This window comes from Phyllostomus hastatus, unplaced genomic scaffold, assembly GCF_019186645.2.
Source record: "Phyllostomus hastatus isolate PE091 unplaced genomic scaffold, TTU_PhHast_1.1 phas_contig_58, whole genome shotgun sequence".
In the NCBI taxonomy this organism is placed as follows: domain Eukaryota; kingdom Metazoa; phylum Chordata; class Mammalia; order Chiroptera; family Phyllostomidae; genus Phyllostomus; species Phyllostomus hastatus.
The window spans coordinates 54,799,851-54,827,136 of record NW_025333916.1 but is presented as its reverse complement, the minus strand read 5'-3'; the positions used below and the strand labels follow the sequence as shown (position 1 = coordinate 54,827,136).

Below are 27,286 nucleotides of genomic sequence, written 5' to 3'. Positions count from 1 at the left end.
TTAAAACTGTTTTTGAAAAATAGTTGTTTTCCATAACTGTCATTTAACATGTATTACTTTTTAAATAAATTCTTTAGCTTTAGTATTTTAATTTGTAATAAGTAAATACTAATAGATATAACCTACCCATGTAAAAACTCTAGCCCTGGCTGGTGTGGCTCAGTGGACTGAGTGCCAGCCTGCGAACAGAAAAGTTGCCGGTTCGATTCCCGGTCAGAGTGCATGCCTGGGTTCCAGGCCAGGTCCCCAGTAGGGGGCATGTGAGAGGCAACTGATCAATGTTTCTCTTCCTCCCTTTCTCCCTCCCTTCCCTTCTCTCTCTAAAGATAAATAAAATCTTCAAAAACAAAAACCTCTTCTGGGTTCTCAAAGAGCACAGAGGCGTCTTGACACCAAAAACCTTGTAAAATGCTGTACTGATGCACGGCTATCGTCTGGCCACTGATCTGTAGGAGGTTCTTTAAAAGGAAAGTATTCGCTCTGGCTGGCATAGCTCAGTGGATTGAGCTCAGGCTGTGAACCAAAGTGTCACAGGTTCAATTCCCAGTAAGGGCACATGCTTGGGTTGCAGGCCACAGCCCCCAGCAACCACACATTGATGTTTCTCTCTCTCTCTCTCTCTCTTTCCCCCTCCCTTCCCTCTCTAAAAATTAATAAATGAAATCTTTTTTAAAAATTAAAAAAATAAAAGGAAAGTATTCCAGGCAGGTCCTCACCCTTTGTCAGTTGTGTGTACTGTGAACAACCACCGCCCCCCCCCCCCCGCCCCGGTCTGGGGCTTGTTTTCTGTTCATGGCGGCTCCTGCTCTGCAGAGGTGTACTGTGGTGCTGTGACCTTGCTGGGGATGCTGCTCCTGCTGTGAAAGAGGGAAAGTCTCACCGGACTTTCCAGAGCACCCAGCTGTGGCAGCCCTGAAGGAACTAGGGAGAGCAAATGGGGTTTCCCCTTCAATGAGACCAGTGTCAAATGCGTGCTTAGGTACTTCAGAATATTCTGGTTTTCCTTAGACAAGTGAAATCAAATACCTGTGATTCGCCAACAACAGTCTTTTTACCTTTGACATAATGTTTTCCTTTTCAGAAATAGATGAAAAAGGATATTCCTATAAAACTTAATGCACATTTAATTCAACATGTACACTTCTGTCTACAAATATTTTAATTGAAAAAGATTTAACTCACTGAAACTCAACATTCTGTATAAAGCTTTTGTACTCAAAAAGCGCTTCCATATATACTATTTCATTTGACCTTCAGAATGATCCTGGATGATAAACGGGGACAATGTCATTATACTAACAACTGAGTTAGAGATAAAGGAAATGAAGGTCAGAGAAGCCGAATGATTTTGCAGCATCACACACACAGGATTAGAAGTGAGATTTGACTTCCAATCACAACTGATGAAGATCCCTTAAGAATCATGGTTGGTTTTTGTCGATCAGAATGAAAGTGACCGGCCACCCTGACGGCACCTCACAGGAAGTGGAAACAAGCGAAACACCTGCATGGCTGAACGCAAAGCAAGGGAGGGTGAAAGGGCGTTCGCAGGACACTCTGTCCTTCAAGATGACTTCGTACTTCCACTGTATAATAACATGTGACTAGCACACCTGCCTATCCACTAGTATTCCTATTTCATAATTATGGGCAGTTCATCTCGCTCGGATGAGTGGAAGACGGAGTGTTCAGATGGAGCCCGGGAAGAAGAGACCAAAGACAGAAAACTGACTAGTACTTCCCCTGAGGGGACCAAGAAAGAGGGGAGAAGACGATCAGGAGGAAGTGAGACACAGGAAGGGACGAAGGTAAAGAAAATATATGTATCTCTAAATGACACAGGAAACATTTGAAAACTAAGGTACAGAAGCACATTCGCAAGTCGGTCACAGGATGATCCACATGAACACCACACAGGAGGCTTTCTGAAATGACCTTCACATCAGGGACTCACGTTTTCAAGGTCATGCATGACTGAAGATTCCTAACTTTGAAGATTCAAGGGTGTTTGGAGAAAAACAACTTCACTGAATGGAAAGTATATATTTCAAGCTAGTGAGTTTAGAAGTTATTTTTAAGACCAATAAAAAGAAATGCCTAGTTAATCTATCCTAAAAATGAACTCATTACTGGATATGACCACACTCACTTATAATCATTCTCCGTATTTCTTTGGATTTAATACTCATCTTTGCTACTGTGAACAGATGGCATAAACATCAGCTGTGTTAAAAATTCTTTCATTAAGAAAGTTTTTCTCCACTGAATGATGTGAAAAATAAGTTTCTGAAAGTAGTGGAGAAAGAACCCCAAGGCGGACTGTCCCTTGTTAAAGTGTCGGTATAAACCCTAAGCCATCCGCCACCTCGGCCCACCACGCCGCGCAGCTGTCACGGTGCCTAAGGAGGACGCGCCAGATAAACGGGTTTGCCTCCACCTCCCCGACTCCAATCAGAGCGGAAAACCAAGATGCATCTTGTTGATAATTACCAGAAAATTTTCAAATTAAATGAACATAATGATATCCTGGAGAGACATTATTCTTGAAACACAACCATAGATGTTCAATTCGTGTCTTCCTTTCATTGTCCTTGAGGGGAAAAAACACAGTAATCAACAGCAGGTTACTCAGAGGGTTACTGGAGCCATGGTATCAGGTGGGAAAAAAAAAAACCTGTGACGATTTTAAAACGATCTGGAGTCACTGAAAAAAAGCACCGAATCACATAAAGATACTTCATGGGAAATCCACAGTATAAAAATAAAGGGGCATTTGTATGTTCAAAATAATTTAATTCTCCCTGTACATTTCTGTCCACACGAGACGACGGAGTCAAGCATGGGCACTCACAACAGGCACCTGCTCTGAGACATTCAAGTCGGTTCCCGAGGCAGAAGTAAAATTCCATCACTAATGAAATGTTTAAAAATATATATATTAAACAGAAAATGTTTTCACAAGATAAAAATAATCTTCTACAATGCAATAAGCTGCAGACCACTGGAATTTTAACTCTTTAGATGACGTCAGTTCAGTTTTGGTTTCCAAGTCTAGAGACGAGTGGGAAGAGCACGGGTCGGCAGAGCGTCTATCTGTTTCTCCGTTTCTCCTTCTTGCTCCGACCGCTGGTGACCCCGTTTAAAGGTGACGACGAAGGTGCTCTTGCGTGACCGGTGGCCTTCAGGTGCTCGAAGAGCTTATTCCGGGAAGGGAACTCACTATGGCAGGTTGTGCAGCTCAAAAGAACGTCGCTCTGAGAAAAGAAGAAACCATAAATGAAAGCAAGTGTTATCGAAGAGCAGTGATGTACGTTTTCACGTGGAGATTAAGTACCAAACAGCTGAAAAGTAAAGACCTTTCAACTAAACGGCCGGCCAGCCGGCAGACGGGCTCCACAGAGGAGACCCTGCCTGGAGGTCAAGCCTCACTAAGCAGCACCATCGACCTTCAGAGTTCTGGGACCTCAACCGCGTGCCCCACGTGGCCGAGACCACGGCTTTAGATTTCAAAGTAATGGAGAACAGGATAGTAACTGTTCATACAAAGCGGTATGTCCAGTGTGCTTCTTTTAACTTTAAAGGAAAAAAATGACAGCAGCACACATATAAATTCTACATTTGTCAAGGAAAAGTGTCGACGGGCCCGCACCTCTGCATTGGGCGCGGAAGGGCCCACCGGACGCGCCCAATTCTCAGAAGCGGGCGGACCACCCCGCTGACACTGCTTCGGCACCAGGGCCCTGCACACACGTCAGCACGAGTCTGACCTACCATTGTCTGTGGTTCAGCAGGCACTTTGACGGGTTTTTTCGTATCTTTGGCTTTCTTTCCTCTGGGTTTAGGAACACTAGGAAACAAAGGAAAGAATTCCAAGTAATCCAGTAATCGCGCACCCCTTCTCACTGTCCTCTGCTCCCAGGAGGGTTCCAAAGAATGGCATGGACTTGAAAGGTCAACTCGTTAACTTTAACGGCCACGTTACTTTTCACATCTTAAACAGACAGCTTTAAAGAGTAACTTTAGAAATCACATTATGCATCAAATTTGACACAAAAATTAAGAAATTTACTGAAAAGAGTTGAAACACAAGCTAAAGTGAGACCCCTCTGAGCCTCTCTACTCTGTGTTTCTGTTAAAAAGCAGGGCACTAACACTGCGTTTACTGAAGCATGCCTACCACCTCACAGCCAACCAGCCCCACTCACGAGCGGCCTTGGCATTGATGTGATCCCCCCGAACACAACTTCTTGAGCCTGATGTGGTCTATGACACACACTCCAGCAGTTTCACGGCAAAGTGCAATGAGAAAAATAAAGATGCTGCAATGTGTTTTTCATGAAATTAAATTTGTCCAACATACAGCATTTTCTTCTACTAACACACTACGCCCTTTCCGCCGACCGGGCGGGTGTTCTCCTGGGCCGCCAGCCAGTGCCGACAGCCTCTTCCCCGGCGGCTTCAACGCCGGAACCTTCCTCTCCTCGATGCTGCACGAGCACGCTAACTCTCCTCAATTGTCCTGTCCTTTCCCACGCTGTGCCAACCAGAGTCTGAGGGTCAAAGCTGAGTGCAACTGTACTTACAGCACAGACAGGGCGGGTTACACATAAGGAATGCGTTATGATAATGCTGCCGTAATCCTTTCCGGGCAGAAACCTAGAGTCGGAATTAAGTTAAACGGCTCACACACGCATACTTCACTTTACTGCACTCCACGGATGCTGTGTTTCGCACACACTGAAGGCAGACCCTCCACCGGCAGAAAGACGACGACTCGCTCTGCCCCCCCTCTGAGGCCTGCCCGCGCGTGTGAAAGGCGCCGATTAGGGGGAAACACAGCAGCACGTGGTTTTCGGCCAGCTTTGACAGCATCACGAAAAGGACATAATGGCATAAAAGGCTACAGATGAACAGTCACTAAACTACAAAATATCATCGGATATGCCGCAAATGCACCCAAGGAAACTTGGGATAACGTTCCTGGAGAACCCTCTATCCTACACTGAAAGACAGCAGCTCATCCCGGGAGCCCGTGTCTAAGAGCTGTATTTATATACAGATACCCTGGACGCTCACACGGCTCTTACTGAAGACCCTCCCGCCAGGCGGCCAGCGGCAGGGCGCTGCAGAGCAGCAGCCGCGGCGCCCCACAGAAAGGCCCCGGACACCACCAGTGTCTGTGAGTGTGTGAGTCTGTGAGAGTGTGTGAGTAGTGTGTGTGTGAGCAGTGTGAGTGTATGTTTGTGAGAGTGTGTGTGTGTGTGTGTGTGTATACCCCAGGCCTGCCTGACACGCCTCAGCAGTGAAGAAGTCACTTCAATCGAAGTCTTACTTTTAGCAATGAGAACCCTTTTTCTCCTCCAATAAACTCCCACATAGAAGTAACATGGAAAACAAATGAGAAAACTCGGGCTCTAGATGAAGGTGATGGGCAGGGGTCTGGAGCCCCACCCACCGGCCCATCCCTCCGCCTACCACCAAGCAGCCCCCAAGGGACCTTCCCAAGTCACCGAGGCCCCATGGAGCCAGCTACCTGGGTCCCTGCAAGGAGTCAGGCGGACAGGGATCAAATGCCAGCTTTTCCCCTTACCAGCTTCTGTTCCCGGGCAAGTCACTTACCTGAGACTCAGTTTCCTCATCTGCAAACCGGGAACAAACACCAGGCACCAGAGTGGTGTCCGACTGCCCCTGCCGGGCTCCAACCCCCCTGCGCTGCCGCACCCCCAGTCTGGGGCGGTCCCGGCCGTCTCCCTCACAGCCACAGCCCTGCTCTGGGCCTTGCCCGGGGCTCCCTCCCTTCCACCACTCAGCCCTGAGAGGCCCGAGGACACTCCGCTGCCCAGCAGCGGCCCCAGTGTGGAGCATTTCTGGGCAGGCTCCCACTCTCCTCGGTCACCTGCACTCTTACACGGTCCTGCGACAGCCACCTGAGGCTCCTCATGCTTCAGGCCTTTCCTCCAAGAGCACAGTATTAGTCTGCTCCAGAGGAACAGAGGACGGGGACCAAAGTGTCACGGAGAGAGAACGCTGTCTCCCTCAGCGAGGCCGTCCCCTCGCCCACCACCGCAGCCTGTGCGGCCCCCGGACGGCAGGGCTCCCTCGGGCAGGAAAGCCCCGGGCCGTGGGTATACATCCCCGATGACCTCACGGTGCGGCGGGGCGGGGGGCACGACACGGGGCGACCACGGGCACCAGCCTGCAGACTTGGTCGGCGATGCGGCAGGTGAGTGGGGCACAGACGCGTCAGCAGCCCCGGCCTCCTGGGAGGGTCAAGGACGACTGGTCCAGGACAATATCAGAACCTCAGCAGGACAAGGGAAACAAAAACTGGATCAAAGTGACTTCTTTCTGACTATGGCCACGTTTTGGACATGTCTCTGAGGACATCACCCCAGCACGCCCTTTCCGACACGCCTCATCTGTGTCCACGGGGCTGCACGCAGGCGTCAGTGACGGACGCAGCTAACCCGCACCATGCATCGTGGCGAAGAGGATTCTGTTTGAGATGCGCAAAGGTATCCTTTCCACAGTGGTAAGTGAACAGAAAACCACGTGCCCCTCTGACTTACCTTTTTGCTTTGTTTTTGGGGTCATCACACAGTTCAACAGTCTCGGTGACACTGACGTTTTCTACCGGACTATCTTCTAATTCTTTGGCACTTTCTTGATTTAAACTGGTATCTTCTGGTTCAACTTTTAGTCCTTTTCCAGTTTCATTTTCATTGAAATTAACATCGCAATCCTAGGTTAATAAACATGCATGCATTACAAAATAAACACTATAATAATACGAGTTATGCACAATTGCAGCATGTGGTTTTATAACTGAAGCAAGAAGTTCCAAGTCTCCACGTTAACAGTGATTAACTGGAGTCACAAATCATTTTTGGAATGTAGAACAGGTAAGATTATCAAATGTATTATAACCATTTCTATAAATAAACCAAATCTAAAGTTCTATGAAAAAATTATTAGTGCATTACCTAGGTTTTCTTGAAAACATTTTCAGTTATTAAGAAACTGTAACATTTAATACTACAAGCTAACATAATTAGATTATATGGAAATGGCATGGAAATCAATTTCATTCCCCTTAGATCCACAAAATATCCTCAATAAAACGGACAAGTTCATTTTGTTTTTACAGGTTCAAAAACATCCATAAGATTGAGTCACATGTGTCGACACAATGCCTTTTTATTTAAAAGCACAGCCGGCCCCCTGAGTCCGCAGGTTTTATGCCCGTGGACTTGCCCACGGATGGGAGCCTGGAGACGTGCAGGGCACACTGCGCGCTCTCTCCCATGCCCCTCTGTGGGAGGGGCCCGAGCACCCAGGGGTCCTGGAACCAACGTCCCGCAGATACTGAGGGAGGGCTGTAATTCCTGAATTTGGACGCCAGGTATGAAGTATTTAAACTACTTAAATTTCTGAGTAACACCAACAAGCATTCTTTCAGTAGTCACAGTCATCGTGAGTTTCTAACCACATATTCCCCGTGTAAAACTTCAACTCTGCTGAGGGCAGAGCAAACTTGACTTCATAGCGATCAGTCCTGCGATGCCGTATATCCAGACATTTAATGTGGCCGCTCAGCTAATTTGTATCAGGGGAATTCCACACGCCAAAGTTTTAAAAACACTGGCAACAGTAATTAAATCAATTAGCTACAGCCCTGACAGGTGTGGCCCAGTAGGCTGGGTGTCACGCCACAAGCTGAAAGGTCTGTGGTTCGATTCCGGGTCAGGGCACAAGCCGGGGCTGAGGACCTGGTGCCCAGCTGCAGGCACGCGGGAGCAGCTGGTCGGTGTCTCTCTCGCACACTGACGTTCCTCTCCTTCTCTTACCCCCTCCCTTCTCCTCTCCCCCACAATAAATAAATAAATAAGATGGTTAAAAATAAATAAATAATAAATTAGCTACATATACATACGGGGGATAAAAAAAAGAAGATATTCTCAACTCCTTGTAACTGTTTCACAATCATCATAAAATCAGAGCAGAAGTCCCTCTCCTTAAGGGAGATCGTACTGAATAAACAGGCACTACAACTCTATACTTGGTATTTCACGATAATAAAATTTTAACATACCTGTGCTGGTTTCTGTTTCTTTTTCTTCTGTTTCTTAGAAAGCCTACGAACAAACAGAAGTCAAAGCTCAACTACTTGACTCTGTGAAGACTTACGTAGTTAAAAGAAAAATACTAATAAAATACTACTGATACAGAGAGAAGTAAAATATTAAAATTATATAAGTCATAAAGCATTAAAATGAAAAGAAAATGTTGATATTATCACCTTAGAAAATTTTAAGTGGTTCAACTGATGTAATTAGCACATCAATTACCTAGGTACAGAACTCTTTTAATATAGTTGTAGTATCTGTAAAAATCACATTTGACATGTCTTGACCCATTTCAGTACTATTAAGTCCCCTTTAACTAGAAGAAATGCAGAAAATGAGCATAATACAGTAATTTCTTTGAGATAAAACAGCATTTAAATGTAATCTCTCAGTGTGGCGGTAAGTACGAGGGGGGACCCAAAAAAACCCCCTGGAACTACCTTCTGGAGGGCGGGCCCCTTGTAGTACAGGTGTTCCCCCACTAGGTGGGCACTCTAGGAACCCGTCTGTGTCAGTGGACCCACTGGCATTGTCGTGAGAGGCTGCGTTCAGCTCCAGTGAAATTTTTTTGAAGACTCTTTCACGGTGTTCGCCCATTGCATGATGGTTAATGTGTGAGAACACCTACTCACACCTGCTGAGTGGTCAGCGGCTTTTGACCAGAAAATGGCAGGATCCCCGTGCCCCACCCTCCCTATTCACCTGACTTCACCCGAGCGACTTCCTTCTGTTCCCCCGAATGAGAAAAGCCCCCAAAGGGAACCATGTTGCCGATGTGGAAGAGGTGAAACAAAAAATGGCAGAAGCACTAAAAGGCATTAAAACCGACAAGTTCAACAACTGTTTCGAGCAGTGGAAAAAAACATCTCAGCAGGTCTATTACACCAGATGGAGAGCACTTGGAAGGTGACTGAGTTTAAACATGTGAGAATAAATACGACATTGTTAGAAGTACTTTTGCTTTGGTGCATCCTCCATTTCTTCCTCAGAATTAGCATTCAACAGGTTTTCATCCGTCTGAGGCCCTGAAAAATGCTCTTCCTCCTTCTCCAACTGTTGTTTTAACAAGGCAACCATCTCCCGGTGCTTCTTGGACTTCTCGTGATTCCGCATGCTGAAAGAACAACCCGACATGAGTGACCACAACAGCATTACATCCCAGGTGCCCAGAAGCGCTGCTGGACAAGTGCGACCAAGTCCGAGACACTGCCTCCTGGCGAACGTGAACGCAGCGCCACGTCAGGGACGCTCCAGAGAGACAGGACCACCTGCCGGGAGCTCTGGGCCCCTGGGGCCCGGGCCCCCCACTCCATTCTGTCTCCTGCACCCGTGCTCTCCCCTCCTTCTGTCCTGGCGCCTGCATGTGTTCTCCCACTTGTTCCCCTCAAATTCACTACTGATTTTATTGTCCAGGTCCTAAAATTCGGGGCTTCTCCGCTGTTTTCTCTTCATCACTAATTACTCGCTAAGTGTCTACGCATTCCAGCCCTGCCACGGGCCTGGCAGGGTCACTGGGAAACCACAAAACCACCTTCTGACTCTCCTGGGAAGACAGACACCCCGCGTCTGAGAGGTGGCAACGTGCGGCCCTGATGTATTGAACGAGAGTAGTTCACCTCTTCTTACTTCTTCTGACAGGTGTCTTTCCCCGCCCCAGGAGGGGCCTCCCTTCCCACTCCCAGCGCTGCAAGAGTGAGCTCAGACACCGCTCTGCCCTGCGGAGCTCCGTGCTCCCCCGGCCGCTGGGCGGCACCGCACGGAACAGAGCGGACTCCGCGTCGGGTGCAAGGTGAGACCCACCAGACGGCGGGAGCCTGTGTGTCTGCCAGCTTCACTGGGTCTGCTCAAATTTTTTTTTCTAGTTCGGGTTGCTACTTCCTTGGCCACTCACATTCTCCTTCAGATCGAGGATCCTCAGAGAAATTGGAACATCCTGTGCCACTAAGTAAGTGCTCACAAATGTGACCGGGACACGTCAAAAGGCCACGGGAGCCAGCTGAAGGAACGTGCACTGACCACTGCTGCAAAGACTTGCGCATGGAAAGGGCACTGATGAATTACGAAACACTGAAGAAAGCCCGTAAGTTCAGACTGACCACTGACTGGTCAGCGGGGAGATGGCGGGGCGGGGGGGGGCTCCCATGCACAGCAGGAAGCGGGGGGAGGGCTGCCGCCGTGGGAGCGCCGGGCTGCCACCGCCTGGTCACCGTGAGGACAGTGCCAGCCGCGGTCCTCGGTGGGCGCTGAACCTAGGAAGGAGCTTCTGATGAGGACTAGATGTCCGCACAGTTTTGAAGTGTCTCCCCACAGGGGAAACACGCTGGAAGAAAAAACTGTTGTAGGAAAAAACGCTCACTTTGCAGGAGCAAAGTGGACAGCCCCTGGGCTGGGAGAACAAAGCAATCGCCACCAGTGAGGGGCGCACCCACGCATGTGCCTCCCCGTGGGAGACCCCGAGAGCAGCACGTTTAGGCGGCATCTCGGCTGGGCGTGCCAAACCTGACCCCGATCACGAGGACACAAAGCCACAGTGAGAAAAACCCTACTAGAAAAATGTAAAGGGCCAGTGTGCTGGCACACCCATGGCACAGACACAGAACTGGTCCAGATTAACCAGACCACCAGTGCAGGACCTGCCCCGAGACCGGACCTGCATCGGGGTGAGGGAGACGCCGCACGGGACGTGAATGCAGAATCATGTGACGCGAGCGGGAAACGGGCCGTGAGGGAGGTGAGCACCACGCACGGGTTACTGTTCCCCCCAGGTGACAGCCGCACTCGGGTTGTTGTAAGGCAGCGCCCTACTCTCAAAGGACATATACTGAAGTCCTGTATTTACAGGTGACGGAGCGTTACCTACGTCACTCTCAGTTATCCAGGCAAACTGTGAGTGTGGCAGGAGGGACGGAGCACACGCCAGTGGGGAAACCCTGAGCGACGGGCGGACCGGGCACTCTGTTCATTCTTGCCACCTGCCTGGACATATGACGTTCTTTTCAAACAAACAGTAATTTAAAAATCTCCTCCACTGTGGCTTTCGTTTCCTCGCTTGTTTCCAACCTCCGCACCTCCCCCACGCTCTCATTGCTCCGTGCCTTCTCCCGTGGGGTCATCCAGGAGGGCCATTTCCGACCCCCGCCCCTCATTTTCTCCTTTTCTCTCTACTGCGCGTGTTCGGCTCCTTTTCCCCTGTTGATCCTGCATTTTCCCCCATGACCTTTACACTCTTTGTAACAGTGTCCATTTAACACTTCTCCTCCCCACTGTTCCCATCAGATGAAGTCCCTCCACTTCAGCACAGAGGTCCTGCAGCAGGACACGTTCAAGGTGCCCGGGTTGGCAGCAACGGCCTTGGGTGGGAGTGTGGTGGCGGGCAGTGAGTCTGCCACCAGCAACAGAGCGAGACCATGAGCGCTGGTCTGGCCTGCCCGCCACGGGGGGTGGGGGGAGTGGGGGAAGCGGCCTTTCTGTCTGAAGACCGCATGCGTGTTCACAAAGCAACTACTCCACAGGAATACTGGCGGGACTGAGAATCCGCTCAGCAGGCTTAATCGCTGGTACAGACTATTCCCCCTCCGCCGCTGGACAGAAATCCCCCCAAATGACACGTGAGAGCCAGTGAGCAGCTCCCAAAAGCATTTTCTTTTGGGGGCTTTCAAAGCGTTACACTTCGCATCAAAAGAACAGGAGAGTGCGAAGGTATGAAACTTACGCCTTTTCCGTCTTGAAAGACTTATCGCAGGCTGGGCAGTACAGCTCTTCATAGAGCTCTGCGTCCTCGGCCTCATCGCTGTCTCTGCCTGCGAGAAGGACGCCACAGCAAGAAGCGTGTTTAACGAGAGCACAGACCAAAACACGCTAACAAACTGCATCTGCTGAGCACAGATCTAAAAGTGCACACAGACTGGAAATAAAATATTTACTTCTTTACCCAGAAACCCCAATGTTATCAGGATTTGAGTTGACCCTTGAAAAGCAGCACTAAATTATAGAAGGTAAATAAATCATTTTCCCTTTCAAGTTCTTTTCATTAAGTCTACTTAGGAGACAATTCTCAAAACCCTGCGAGTGAACTAAGTTCAGAAAATCAAATGTCACTATCACAATTCCACCACAAGGTTTTTTTCAGTTTGCCTCTACAAATAGATTTGGAACTGCAATCTACTCTTAAATGCTTAAACAAACTTAGCTCACAACACTCCATCACTATTAGGTTGTAAAATAGCATATTACATGTAAAGTTTAACATTGCCTTTACAGATTTTTTTTTATAAGCCTGAAGATTCATTACAATGGAATAATCACTATCAGTCTAGTCCAAAAATTTAAGCAACTAAAAAGCACAATAAAGTCTTTGCATAGTACCACATCCCCATATTTGTAAGAAATAAAAAAGTATACTGATGGCCATTGGGGATTTGTTATGGGGCCAATACACATCTCAAGGCAGCTCTTCTGTATTCTACAGAACGCTTCTTTGTAGTAAGTGATGTTGACATGACTCTGAAAGACATTCTCATTAAAATTATAGATGATCAAAATACATCCAATGCTTAGTATACGACATTATTTTCCAATTACGTGTATACTTTCAATATACTATATACATGAAATAAACTTTGATTAATCAAAGAACAGTTAATAAAGAATGCTGGATTTAAAGCCAAAATAGGAATCTAAAAATGGCCACACACTCTCAGGTGTGATACAGCTTCTCGGAGTCTCAGTTTCTTCATCAGTGAAATGTACCCAATGCTATGAGCGAAGTACACATTTAAGGGCTATTCCCAGAAGATTAAGCAAGATCTTGCACGTAAAAGCACTTTATAAACTGTAAAACTCTACATAATTACACCACCTCACATTTAGGAAGTGCTTCATAATTTTCAAATCACTTTCACGCACACTACTTCTTATTCGTCAATATAAAACTTCACTTGCTAATCACTCAGGATGAACAAAAGCCTGTCGCGCTGTCGTCTGGTCTGTCTCTGAAGCAGCACGGCAGTGAGGGTCCCCGCACACCGGGGGCCCTTCGGAGTCGGGGAGTCGGGGCCGAGCGGCAGGGTTCGCGGGCACCCACAGGCTCCCGAGCGACAGCAGGTCTCTGGGAAGAGCCACTAACCCTTGACCGGCCACTTAACTGCAGTTCTAGAAAGAACCCATCGGTCGTACCTGTCAGTATGCCCATGTGTCAATATACTTATGCAGCCAGAAGCACAAACTGTTAAAAACGTGATCAGAAAAAAGTGTGTTGATCCAGTGACCAGAATCAGACTACCTCGACAGGCTACCTTTCCTTGGCCCATACAATATGGTTTTTCAATTTCATTATCTACAAATTTAAAAACTGGGAGACGGCACATGAAGATCTAGATTCCCAGCCCCGGTCTCCGTTGCTCAGGGAATCGTTCTATGGACCAAAACGTCGTGGGTGTGATTCTGGGTCAGGGCACGTATCCAGGTTGCAAGTTCAACCCCCCGTCAGGGCATGTATGAGAAGGAAACGAACTGCTGTTTCTCTCTCAGTGGAAGTTTCTCTTTCTCCCTATCTCTCTGTCCAAAAAGCAATAAAAAAATGTCCTCAGGTTGAGGATGAAAAAAAAATCCAGATTCCCGGCTTCATTTAAAAACCAAACAAACAAGCACGTGAACTCTGGCAGCACCGGGCCTGGCAGCGGCCGGCCGGAACCCGGGTCTTCCCTGGGTTTCCCTCCACCCTCCTGGGTCACCGCCCTGTCCCGTCACCAGCACCTGTGAGCGTCTTCAGTGCACCCCCGTGCGTAAAACACTTCCTCAAGTCTCTTAACGAACGGAAGAAGTTACCATCCTGTCCGTCTTTGAGCTCGCACTCCTCCACTTCGTCCTCGTCGGAGCCGTCTCCGAACTCCTTCTCGTACTGCGCCTCCATCGCCTGCAGCTCCTTCTCCAGGTCGGCCACCGTCATCCAGCTCTGCTCCTTGTACTGCTCTGCCAGCCTAGACACAGACAGCACGGGCTCCGCACGGGGGCGCCCGACTCCCAGGCCCAGGGTCCGTCCCCCAGAGAGCGGCTCCCTCCCGGGCTCTCAAAGCTCACAACCTTAACACCTGCTGCGCTCAGTGGAAAGGGGCAGCCACTTTACACCTGCTCACTGTTGTGGTGACTTTAACTGCTTGACTAGAGAATGAATGGGTTTTGAAACATGAAACTCTTAGCCACTTATTAAAAGTGTTCAAGTAATTTTAAGTCATAAGTGTCAAGTGATAATTTTCAAAAGATGAGGGGTGGGACAGATAGAACTTTTAAGCAGATTTTTAAAGAATGCTACATATAATGCTCTAGGCACAATGCTTTTACAGTAGCTATAAAAAAAAACAACAACAAAAGTTTAAAGGCATCAAGATGACCTACAAGGCCCAGAGTACACACTATATACTGACAAAGAGGCAGTTCTGTGTGGTGGTTAAAAGCAAGGGCACTGGGCTGACTTCCCAGGTTCAAGTCCCATCTCTGCAACTGACTAGCCACGTGATCTCAGGCCTGTCTGCCTCGCTTCCTCACAGAGAGCGAGGACGAGAACCAGCACTTACTTCTAGAACCTCGGTGAGAAAGGCACTGAGCGCAGCCCTGTCCAGAGTGAGAACTCGGTCACCGTGAACTACTATCACATTCTACAGGGTCTGTAAAGGATCTCCAGTATGAATGCCCTCAAGAAAAAAATCCAATTCAAAAACAATCCCCCCCACACACACAGGAGATGAAAAACCACTGTACAATGTCAGGATTTTGGATTTTTTTAAAAAGATGAAGCCAGGGCGAGGATTCCACCCGACCCCACAGCACCACGTCAGGGCGCGCCACTGACGCCTCCTCCTCGGAGCCCAGGCCCGGGTCTGGAGAGGCCGGCCCCGCGTCACCTACTTGGCCTGCTTCAGCTGCTGCTGCCGCCTCATCTCCTCGGCCTTCCTCGCCTTCTCCGCGTTCTGCTCCTCCACCAGCTTGCGGTGAGCCTGCACCCTTTTGTCCCGTTTGCGCACGAAAGCCACCAGCTGCCGCACGAGCTCGTTCTGCTCTTTCCTGGCTTTGTCGCGCGTCTTCTTGTTCTCCTTCTCCATGGCGCGCTTCTCCCAGCGGTTGGAAGCCTGTCGGGTGTCGTACTCCTCTTTCCAGGCAAAGCTCTTCTGCGTGCAGAAGCTCTGCCAGTACGCGTAGAAAGGGTGGACCACCTAGTGACGCGGACAACAGGTGACATGCTAGTGTGTTTTCGTTAGGCTTTTTTTTTTTAAGTAAGGCAGCCACTGTTCGTGATGCAAAACATGTTTTGTCCTTTGCGTATAAAACACTACTATGAATCAAGGGAGGAGGAGACAGGCTTCCACAAAATAAATCGCTCTTCGGTAGGAATTTAACAAGGCGATTAATGGGATGGGACCGTGGTCAGCAAGAAGGGAAAAGTCAGAGAGGAAGGAAGAGAGAGGAAGAAAGTCCCAGGATGGGACTGAGAACACAAATCCACGTTTTAAGTAAGAAAGCGGGGAAAGACACACTGCTCAAGGCCACGTGCACGAGGGCCGAGCGCCTGCTCACCGTGTCGTAGTCGCTCTGAGAGTCTCCGAAGGCCGGGAAGTCCTCCGCGTCCTCTTCCAGCGCCGACTCCAGTTCTTCCTTCGCGATCGTCTCAAAAACGTTACGATACACCGTGTAAAAGCCCTAAAGAACATGTATGAGACACGCAAACTCTTAACACTTTGTAGTCTAATCACAGAATCAGATTTCCAAAATGCAACATGAGACCCTTTTCTGATAAGGAGTTACATACAGCCCCGAGCTCTGTCACTGTGAGTGCAGGTGGGTTTCAATGACAGGTTTTTAAAAATGTGCTCCTAGTTTAAGCACGAAGGCAATTTTTTTTTTTTTAGTTTTCATAAATGAACACTGTTTCACATTCTACTATGGAATTCTCTGTGTATCTGAGTCTTCCTTACGTGCCTGGTAAGAAATGACCAGAGAATCCATCCCTTACCTTGGGATCATCCCCATATCCAGAGTAACAGGTAACGGTGAAATAGTGAAGCAAATCTAGGCTCTCATCTTGGTATTCGCCGTCAGGCCCACCTCTGAGCAGGGCCTCCCTGTGGTTATCGTACCTGCGCAGACGAAACAATGAGCATCACCCGTGAGGCCCAATACGGAAGATTTCGGAAGCCCTTCCTACTCTGAAACAGCTGAGATGCTGTTTGTTATTGCACATCTTAATGTGTCCAACCCACAACCAAAAAGTTTTAACAAAATAAAAATCAACACAAAAAGACAATCTCTCACAAACTTGCTGATGAAAAACTATGACAACTTCTGATACACCACAGGCGTTATACAGCATGAGCCCACATGAGCAAGGGAACGGAATCAGCCAGGGAACACCCAGGACTGTCCCGGGAAGGTACCTGCATTTTCACAGGAAAGAAACATCACTGAACAGGATGGCAGTGGACATAACCGTGTCCACAGACTAATCACACATTTGGGATCTAAGAATTTACCAACACGTACCAAATAAGACTCTTGCTATGTCTATAGAAGCAATCCAGTAGCTTCATGTACACCTGACCACCCCCTGAACAACTCTGCAAAGTTAGTTGTTGTTGCTGTTCGACATGTAACAGGAAGGTGAGGCTCGGTGACATTACGCAACGTGCTGCCCACAGCCAGCGAGCGGCACAGCTGGAGCGGCAAACCAGGCCTCCCAGCCCTGGCAGGGCTCTGCCCCCTCCCGCCGGCCACACCGCTGCCACCAGATGACAGCCGCACTCACAGGCAGGGCCTTACAGGGGAGACGAGAGAAGCATCGGGACCAGAAAACAACCTACCACCTAGAGAAGAAGCTGGAGCAAAGAAAGTCAGTCAAGAATCTCAAAGTTCCCAAAGGAAGACAAAAAGCATTTCTGAGGCCAGATCTCCAAGTTCCTTGGGAGGAGAGAAATTTAGGAGTCTCTCTGGCTTCCACGTAAAAGACGATTTGGTAAGAACTTTCTTTGCAGCCTTCCTCCCTTGGCAGCCCACCCACGGGAGACGTGCGGAGCAGCTCGAGCCCCCGCCTGCTCTAGCAGGGAACAGCACGGTCCTGCAGTTACGTCAGGGCTTAGAACCTGTTTCCTTGTAGCAAAAAGTCCATCAAGACTCTGCAAACTCCCAACTCTCAACAAACTAATTATTTTGAAATGATATTGAATCACCAGCTCAGCACTAGTAAAAGTACTTGTCACAGATGTAGAAGCTTAACTCAATTTCTTCATATAAAGCAATTGTAGGGAAAATATCACCATTCTTGTATTAAAACACTGTATCTGCTTTTTAAGGACAGTCAATTTTCTTCCTTGTCTGACATGAGAAAATCTGTCATACACCAAAGAGGACCACTAGATGAGAAGTCACTTCCGATACTTACGAAGTAAGTATCGTAAGTCACTTCGTAAGTATCGAAGTGAAAACTACCTACCCTTGCCGAGCTGTTTCACCAGCTACAAAACCAGGGAACTGGGCTCATCATCTCTAAGGCTCCCTCCCACCCAAATACTGCATTTTATGTCACAAGTAGGTAACAGAGCCTCAGAACACACCAAACACCATTCAAGTATCATTTTCTTAAACCCTCTGACAGTTCTTCCCAAGAAACTGCGCTGGGATGGGGGACAGCATGACACTCACCATGCTCGTTCCTGGGGGTCGCTCAACACATCGTATGCTGCTTGGATTAATTTAAATTGTTCAGCTGCTTCCACGGCATTGTCCAGATTTTTATCTGTCGAAACAAAGCCACAGAAATTTAGTCATCAAAACATTTTGGTGCAGGACAAAACCCAAAAGGGACCTTGCCCGTCCCAAGTGCCATAAGCAGATGAGGAGTGTGCAGAACAAAGAAAAACGACCAGCGAAGAGCCAAGAGACGCTGGATGACCGGCGGGCGTCAGGACGCACGGATCTAGTCAGGGAGAAAGTTTGTGCCTGTTCCTGAGCCTGGGGCCCTCCCTGAGCACCCAGTTGGGACATCCACGCGGAAACCCCTCAGCAGCCTTAGAACAGGGCCCTCGAGGGCACCCTGCCTCCCGCTGGTGGGTCCGTCCCCTGCACGGGTCCCAACGCCATCGGGTGGTCTTCCAAGCAACAGCTGACGGTGACGGTGCTTTCGCAAGTGCAGCAGTTCACCCTGGCACCTTTTGCTAAGATGCTCTAACACAAAAACACTCTCAGCATTATTTCGGAGTCGTGGTCCCTTCAAACCAAGAGGAGGACAACAATCTCCATCCCTGCAGCCTAGGTGTCTGCGAGAAGTAAGGGAAGGCCAGTCTAAATCCACTTCCGCAGCGCAGCCCATCGGAGGCCAGCCAGCGGCCACCTCCCGGCCCGCCTCTGCTCTGGACCACACACGCCCACCTCCGACGGCGCACCGCTACTTCACATGTGGTCAAAGGCAGGCAGCATTCCTTATTTCCTTTTCTCACCGCTCTAGTTTAATCGTCCTAGCCAATCACGTTAGCGTTTAGCAACAACATGACATAAAGGCATTCTGAAATTATAGCTGACAAGGTTTTCAGTGCTTTTCAAACTGCTCACAAGCCAATCGGTGACTATACAATGGACCTATTCCACGTTGTGGCAGACACTAATGTTTAGATCATCCAGCACCCCTGCCCTTTTTCTCTTACAGCCTTTACTAGGGAGGCTGGATAAGCAAGGATTTTACTTTATCCAGCCTCCCTTGCTGCTAGGAACAGCCATGTGACAAGTTCCAACCAATGAGATGAAGTCTAGTAGTGTATTTCCTTTCCCTCTTCTTTCTTCTTGTCTAGTATGTGGATGTAACTGCTGGAGGTTCAGCAGCCACCTTGAGCCCATGAAGGAAAAGCCACGGGGTTCACAGCGACGTTACTGAGACAGTACCAGTGGCACCTCCTCCAAGCCCACTTGTGGTGGGTGGAGGGGGGAACAAAACAAAACAAAAACAAACTCTTAATTTGAGCCATTGTGATTAGGTTTTCTGTTATTTCTAATTAATATTCCCAAATTCCATGTTGTTGTGTCCTCTGACAATTGGGTTCTAGGTAACAGAGGTCACTCAGTGCCCTACTGTCATTATTTCGGATTTTGATTGCCACTCTGTGACAGACACTACTAATACCACCAGTCACCCACCCAGCAGCTCCTCTCTTCTTCCTCACAAAACCCTGACCCTGTTCCCAGCAGCAGGGTACCCAGTTAAAAACTCCCCTCCCCAGACCTCCCTGAAGTTGGGCTGTCAGGTGACCCATCTCAGCCAATCAGATGTAAACACATGCCCATTAAGTGACAGTCCCCAGGAAAGGCTTTGTTTTCCAGACGAAAGGGACAGGCTTTAGTGGCACTCATCGTAGGCACTTAACCCGTCCCCTGTGTCCAGCCCAAAGCCAGGGCATTACAATGCCTGCAGGTGGACTGTGGGCCTGAGGGAGAGATGGCCAGTCCACCTCCTTTCCCAGTGATAACTGAACCCTAGTCCAGGGCAGGCACCTGGTACCAGAACAGACTCCATCTCCAGGTCTGCTGTGAAGCTGAGGCATGACTGTGTGACTAAGCCATAAAACTGTTCTATGACAGCTTTTCAAGAATCTTCCTTAAAAGGCAAGTGGCACACAACCTATCTCTACTTCTCCTCCCCCCACCCCCCCGCCAACCCGTTCCACTCTGCAGCCTGGGATCCCCAGCCCCCGCCTGAACGAGGAGAGAGAGTGCCCGTCCCCTGTCCCAGAGATGCTGAGCAGCATGCGGACGGCGCTCCCGGGGGAGGCCCGCTGCGCTGGGGCGCACCTGCCTGCCTCCACACCTCCTCGCCAGAGAGCAGTAAACATCTCTCTTCAAATAAACAGATAAAAATAAACATAAAATAAAAAAATAAAGATAAATAACAGATAAAATACAAAAAGTAAATAAGTGACTGTTGGGAACCGCCCTGCCTGGTGTCAGAACCTATAACCTCCCCCATGGCTAAGGCTGAGTAAGAGACCTTGGGATCATAAGCCACTAAGGAGACAAAGCTTATCTCCCTGGCAGGGGCACTGCCTCTGTCCCCTTTACCTCACCCTGCTTGCCCCGAGCTTGACCAGTTAGCCAATGACGGGTAAGATTCCTCAACGGAGGGACGACCTAAGACAGGCATGGTCACAAAGGGACCCCCCAGGAAAGGACTTGGGGGGCTATAGAAAAAGGAGGTGATGGGCCCTCACTCCTTGGCTTTGACATAGCCTGAGTCCTGATTCTGTCTGCTAGAAGTCTCCTAATCTCTTGGCTGCCTTACTTGCCCTGCCAGACTTAAACCTGAAACAATGACAGAGGGCGGTAAGTCCTGTGCTGGAAAGGGTGGGTTCCCCTAGGCGATCAGGCTTAGGAATAAATGCATAAAATCCTGTGAAACCTGCTTTGGTAAAAATGTCCTCAATTTTCTGGTAAGGGTCCAAGCATGAAATGAGTTTGTTTTCCAAAGTTTTATAGCTCTTTAGCTAACTGACCCTGACTCAGAATAAGCCCTCAGAGTTCTCAGTGTATTATCTATCGTTTGATCCTTACTGCTTCACAATGATTGATGAGCTTTACCTGTATTCCTGTGCAAACTGAACCCAATAAAAGCCCACTGAGTAAAAGGCCCCTGGCCCTTCTCCTTTGAGAGATCGGCCACCTTTCCTCCCCAAGCAGATCATGTCTTGGTAGACTTATTCTCATGCATGGCAGTCAAGGGGGCTCTGTGAGTGGAGCCCCCCCCTCAAATGACAAACACCTTATTTTTGAGGCTAAAGGGCTTCCACTTGGTGCAAGGACCAGGATGATGGAGCAGCTCTTTGAAGCTCCCATCAAGTGGCGGCCAAGACAGGCCCCCCGGATGTCATACTGTGCAGGGTAGTAGAGTGACTTTGGGGGCCACTATGGCCAGCTCCCTGTCATAGGCAGATTAAACACAATCCTCACATGTCTTGAAGGTGAGAATGCAAGCAAAAAGCCATGATTTCGATGTCTGCACCAACTCTAACAGAAACTTTGTTGGGTAAGTTAAGAAGCACCATTCGGATGAAAGCAGAATGGCAGAAACGCCAGCAAATGAAACAGGAGCCGTCTGGGGTGGGGAGGGTGGTGCGGCTTCTCCCTTTCATCAGCACTGCGCTTTGTTGTCCCGGGTCGTCCACCCCCTTCCGTCCTCCCCGAGAAGCTGGAATAAAGCTAAAGCTCTGAACATACAAAACCCACCAACGTACCACCTGAAAATAAGATCTAATCTCTTACGGAAGCTTCTTTCTGAGATAATTTTTCCAATCGGTCGTATGGCTTTTTATTTCACTTAAATATACTTGACCTGGTTGACTAAAAGATTGAACTGAGATCTAAAAGCATGAGAGCAAGAAGTGAAAAAGCATTCATTTTAAAAGTGGAAAGCCCATATGATTTATTCTTGACCTCCCGGTCTCCCCACCACCAGTCTTGCCTGCTCCGATCCACTCTCCCCACTACGGCCATCTCGCCTGCTTCCAGCTCTTCACTGGCTTCCCGGTGCCCTCGGGTCAAATCCAACCTACCCAATCCAGTTCAGCAGGACCTCCAAAACCCAGCTCCTCCCAGCCTAGCCATGCTCACCTCCCTCCCCTTCCTGGACCCTGCCCTGCTTTCTCTTGCCTCCCTCCACCCGAATGCTCTGTATCCCACCGAGGTCTCGACCTAGATGTCATTTCTAGGGATACACACCTACCCCCCTCACAAATGAGCCCAATCCACGTTGGGTGTACGTGCTCATAAGCACCTTCTGTTTGCCCTCATCTCACCGGCCTAAAGTAGCCTGTCCCCTCTCAGTGTCACCCCAAAGGCTGCGTGTGCCAGCAGGGCAGGGACCAGGCAGGGCAGGGACCAGGCCGGGCACGTCCACAGAGTCAAGGGCCTGGGGAAGAGTCGTCAGATGCGGTACTGAGGCTGGTGTGATCTCCGTAGGCAGTACTGTTGAGCCTACTGGGAATTATTCTCAGGTCCTCAAAAAAAGAAATAAAGGTATTTTCTTTTGTTTTTCTACAATGAAACATGGGCAACCTTTCTATCTGAGCTACACATTCTTCTTGGAAGCCAAGCCCATAGGTTAACCTCAGAAACATCTAACATAGCACCTCGCACATGAAATCGAACACTTGTTGAATGACAGACGAACAAGCCAATGAGCCAGGAAAGCGTATCAAAACCATGCATCTCCTCGGAGAGTGCTTACCCCTTAAATGTACAAGCATCTCCAAACCAAAAGATGTTTAGGATGCTATGGACTATGGCATTCAGAGAAAATACTCACATTAAGTTACTAACAGGTTTGGTTTCAAAGTAGTTAACTGATATTTTAGTAATATTTGTGTATTTCTCCCTTGCACCGATTTCCAGTCCATCACCAAATTACCAAATGTGGTCATTTTCCCTTTACAACATCTCTTTGACCCAGCCTTGCCCCTCCCGCTGACCCCAAGCCTGGCCCGGGCCCCTACCTTCCGGGCCCCTACCTTCCCGGGCCCCCACCTTCCCAGGCGGACTCTGTCCGACTTCCGTCTCCGCCCCTCGTCAGTCTTCTCAGCTGCCTTCACCGTTCCTTCCAAGGGCATCTGAATGAAACCAGCCTCAGCCCTGCATTACTGCAAACGCCAACTTCACAGTCCTTAACCCGACATTCAAGGCCCTTTACAACTTCATCTCGGAACTACTCCTCGAAAATGTTTCAGTGCGGTCACCAAAATTACATATGTGTTTGGTCGCAAGCATGAATATTCTTCCCCACACCTTTCCGCCCACAAAGTCACGCATTCCTAACTTTCTTCTAACTCCTAACTCGATTTCTAACGCTTCTACATTGTCTGGATATATTGACTGTGGACACAGCTACTGCCTTCCTGCCGTGATGAACAGTCAGCTCATTTACCTCTCCCCTTCCAATACTGATCAGGTCTTTCGAGTTCCTGTTGATCAGTCAGCATTACAACTTCCAGGGACAAACCCCTACCTGTCCTTGTCCCATCAACTACACTCTTTACCTTCTGACTTTGGGTCCCCGGCCTTCCCAACAGCTCTTCTCTCAACCCACGTTTGCAGACTTCCAGCAAACACTGCCTTCAGTCCAGCCGGGCCCTGGGCTGCCTTTAGTTCATCCACCCCGTGCTCTGCCCCTTGTGGCTAAGTTCACTCTTTCCCATTCCACGCCCCCAGGATCCAGCCACAACCCAGGCTTCTCTGCCAGGGAAAGGCCTCACCACCTCTCAGCACACAGTGAAAACTCCCTCTCCTCCTGAATTCCCGGGCCATTACTAATTATTCTATTACTCCGATCACCAATTACATCCCACTGAGCTCCTTGGCTGGCACTTGTGTTTAACTTTTCATGCGCGTAAGGCATGTTTTCCCAGCAAGACTGAGGTCTGCCTTAGCATTTCAGAATCTACAGTGTAGTGACTTGCACATACTGGAGACTAGAAACATGTTTATTGATCAGTGCTCATAGGAAAGCCACTCTTGCCTCAGTTTCCCAGTCTGGAAGAGCATACTATTGCACAAAAGTCACACAGGCCTGGACTACAATCAAATGAAACATTCAAACGAGGAATACTTCTAAGTAAACATACAAACTTCACAAGGAAGAGTGATCCCGGTAACTGCCGTACTTTCAATGAGACAGGGGCGTAGATTACACTTAAGTGGCGGGGATGCCGCGATCAGTAAGGGCAGCCGAGGAACAGGAGCGGCAGGGGACGCGAGCCCGGCACAAGCCGGAGGAAGGACTGGGTTTAGAACTCCTCTCTCCCCCTGCCTCCCGGGATTCGCGAAAGGGTAGGAGGAGCAAGCGAAGTTTCGAGAATGTTGTCTCTCCCAATCCAGCGGCGGTGCGGGAAACCGCGAACCTTTGGGAGAGGTGGGCGGGTGTCTGGGAAGGAGAAGAGTGCCCAGAGCTCGAGCGAAGCCGGGGGGTGAAGGGCTGCGCCCAGCGACGGGCAGGGAGGAGAGGGCGCGCTTTGGGAGGAACACACAGGGGCCACCTGGCCAGGGACTGGGCCGGACGGGGTCTCAGGCACAGTTTCCTGGGCAAGGGAAGCTCCAGGGCCGGTAAGTCGAGGCACAGCCCGGTTCCTGGAGCTCCTCCGGGAAGAGGGGTGAACAAGGTCGCGAGGCCGGGGGCTGTGAGGGACCCCGGCGGTGGCAGAGTAGTTACCCGGGTGCCATTTCAGGGCCAGCTTCCGATAGGCCTTCCTGAGCTCCTCCTCGCTGGCATCGCGCCGCACCCCCAGCACCTCGTAGTGACACTTCATTGCCCCGCCAGGCTGGGGGCGGGGGCCCGGGGCGGAGCTGGGACCCAGGCCCGGGTCAAAGTGCTGGTGGCGCCGATGGTCCTCGCCTGTGGCAGGAGCCGGGCGCCCGCACTGGGCCAGCCAGCGAGCGCGGCGGCGGCGGCGGCGGCGGCGGCGCGGGGCGGCGGAGGCGCGCGGCGGAGACAGGCGGTGCGGGCTGCGGCACGCGGATGCGCGGAGGGGGCGGCGCCAGCGGCGGCTACTCCGCAAGGGAGGAGGGTGGACTCCGCGCCGCCGGAAAAAGCCCAGCGGGGGGCGGGGCCTCCGCGCGGGCAGGAGGCGGGGCCGCGGCGGGAGGGGCGGGCCCGCTGCAGGTGGGAGGCGGGGCCACAGTGTTTGTCATTATGAGGGGCACAGAGGGTGGTCGGTGGGAATGGCATCAACTGGTCAGCCGTCCTGAAGGCTGACAGGTGGCAGAAAATAGTGAAAAACGTCTTGTTGTGGTTCTGGTAGTTTCTCAACTGAACCACATTTTTACATAGGAGGCAGCTCATGCCCAAAGCAGGCCAGTGGTTTGCTCGAGCCTGCACAACTAATCACCAGCAGGATTCGGTTGGACTGAACAATTAAAAAACACCAGTTTTTTAACTCTCCAGTTCTCTACAGTTGCCACTTAATGAGATCTCTAATATCTTCCATTCTGACCAATATGTATGAGGAGTAACAGCAAGTAAATTGGCTCAATTTAAGAGGAAAATATCAACACTTTAATATAACATACTAAAGAATGGATGAAATTGTGCTGACCCATCCACCCATCACTTTTTTTTCAAACTGTAAGAGAATGCTTATTTAGAAAATTACAGAGATAGTAGAAGTGAGGCAGCCAGGCTGCGTAAGCTCAGGAAACAGGTTACAGGGGCAGAAGGGCCCTCGGAGCTCAGGATAAAGGCAAAGCAAAGGTAAGGCACCTGGGGGGAAGGAGAGGCGGAAGGGGGAGGCCTCTCATCCTACACTTCCCAATTTGCTTCAGTTAAGAATTCAGTTAAGGCATAGTGTTTAATGACAGATTTTCCTTGATCTCACAGATACACTGTTACAGGATGGAAGATCTGACAGCTGTTCCAAATAATTTGATCAGGTGTCTAAATAGCATCCTGTCATTAAAATACATCGACTCACCAGTACGTTTCACTGTGGTGTGTAATGTTTACACACATCAGCTAGGCGCTTCTATCTGTCAGCCAGGTGTGGTCAGAGAAAGGCTGGCTCTGCCGCATCAGTTGCACAGCGTTGGGGTACCCAAGGTTTAAGAAGTGTCCCTTTGTCCCGAACATCCTGCTGCCTGCACAATCAAAACCAACCAACTCTACACCTCCAGTTCCTCCACACACCACGGTCCACCCAAATCTCTACTTGGAATTCATACATTTGCCTGTTTTCCAGAGGAGGATACTATGGAAGGTTTTGAAAAGTGGTAATGCATAGTAACTGAGAAGTTTAAATGCAGGGGAAAAATGTGAACATTCCCTCATCTGAGAATGGAAATGGGGAGGTGGGGCATGGGGACGAAAGTGACAAAGGACTTTCTTCTTCTTTAACTACATCTGGTTTTGCTTATAACCTGAGACACTTGCCTTTTTTTCTCCTGAGGAAAAGGGATCTATTTTTGCCTAGAAAATTTAACAATCACACTGGGTATAAATTTCAGTCTAAAGAAACATCCTTATTAAACACATTAGCTTCTAAATGAACATGGACGTAGGAGATGAGGAATTCTCATTCATTTATATAAATGGAAGGGAAGTAATTTGGAACAGGAATATATATGTGGGAACTGATAATCAAAGTTAACTTAGAAATTCCATGAAAACTACAGCACACACATCAAAATAGATTAAGTAAAAAATACTGCCTTCAAACTTACAACTTGTTGATTCAGGTTGTTTATAACCTATAATTAACATCCTGAATGTAGTTATTTGCATCCAAGGCCAGATTTAATTGCCTAAAATAATGGCTTTTTCCCCTGCTGAACAGATTTGGCCTTCCTTGGCCACATACAAGTATATCAGAACCTGACCTGAATTACCTGCATCATTTAGATTTCAAGTAGCCTCATTAGACTGTTTCAAGATAGACCCATTATGTACTTTCTCAGCAAAAAATTAAGAGAAAATAAAATATAATGAAAAATTGTTCATCCTGCCTACATTTAAAATAAAGGCAAAATTAAAATGCAAGTGAACTAAAGATACCTAGAATAACCTTACTATATAAGAGCTCTTACAAACTAGTAAAAAAAATCACCACCACCCCAAAACAAAGATTAGTCACAAAAGAAAACCAATCCCTAACCAAAAGAAAAATTGTTTTTTTTTTTCTATCCAATTGACATTTCATCATTGACAAGGGTACAAGGAAATGAAGGCTCTAACCCCTGGTGAGGTATATTATTTAGGGGAACAACCAAAATGTTTTAGTATTCACAACCTCTGACCTGAGTTCCACTTAGAGGAAATTCCAAGAGTTGGACAAAATAATTTATGTATAGAAATGTTTGCTGCAAGCACCTATAGTAAGAAAAAAAAGATATTACTATTTAATATGCAACAAAGCACTGATTATATAGCTAGAGTATGGAGTATAATACTGTGCGATTACTAACCGTATTATAGAACATGGACATGGGAAATGTGTAAAAGTAAATGGATGACAGAACACCACATGCATGACCCAATTTTATTAGTTTAGATATATGTATAGTTATATATACATACATGCATATAATCTGTCCATCTCCTCAGCAGCCACCTAACTGCTCACGGCCACTGGCACCCACTCTCCTTCTATCACTTA

General features: G+C 48.7%; 1 protein-coding gene across 1 annotated transcript; it reads right to left on the bottom strand.

The window, feature by feature from the left end:
* Window positions 1-1,274: 1,274 nt before the first annotated feature.
* Window positions 1,275-24,705, bottom strand: DNAJC21 (DnaJ heat shock protein family (Hsp40) member C21). Its single transcript, XM_045848400.1, has 12 exons — window positions 24,352-24,705; window positions 17,814-17,907; window positions 16,132-16,255; window positions 15,696-15,818; window positions 15,030-15,334; window positions 13,953-14,104; window positions 11,839-11,926; window positions 9,082-9,240; window positions 8,093-8,135; window positions 6,570-6,742; window positions 3,772-3,847; window positions 1,275-3,254 (listed from the first exon to the last, which is right to left on the bottom strand). The coding sequence occupies exons 1-12, from the start codon at window positions 24,446-24,448 to the stop codon at window positions 3,090-3,092; spliced, it is 1,599 nt and encodes a 532-aa protein (XP_045704356.1). The 5' UTR covers window positions 24,449-24,705; the 3' UTR covers window positions 1,275-3,089.
* Between the last annotated feature and the right edge of the window lie 2,581 nt (window positions 24,706-27,286).

Coding starts and splice junctions, on each gene's coding strand:
- DNAJC21 (XM_045848400.1), bottom strand. CDS start 24,448: ATGAAGTGTCACTACGAGGTGCTGGGGGTGCGGCGCGATGCCAGCGAG. Junction 15,335..15,695: donor CTCAGAGCGACTACGACACG/GTGAGCAGGCGC, acceptor CCGCGTCACTAG/GTGGTCCACCCTTTCTACGC. Junction 14,105..15,029: donor CAGCAGCTGAAGCAGGCCAA/GTAGGTGACGCG, acceptor GTCTGTGTCTAG/GCTGGCAGAGCAGTACAAGG.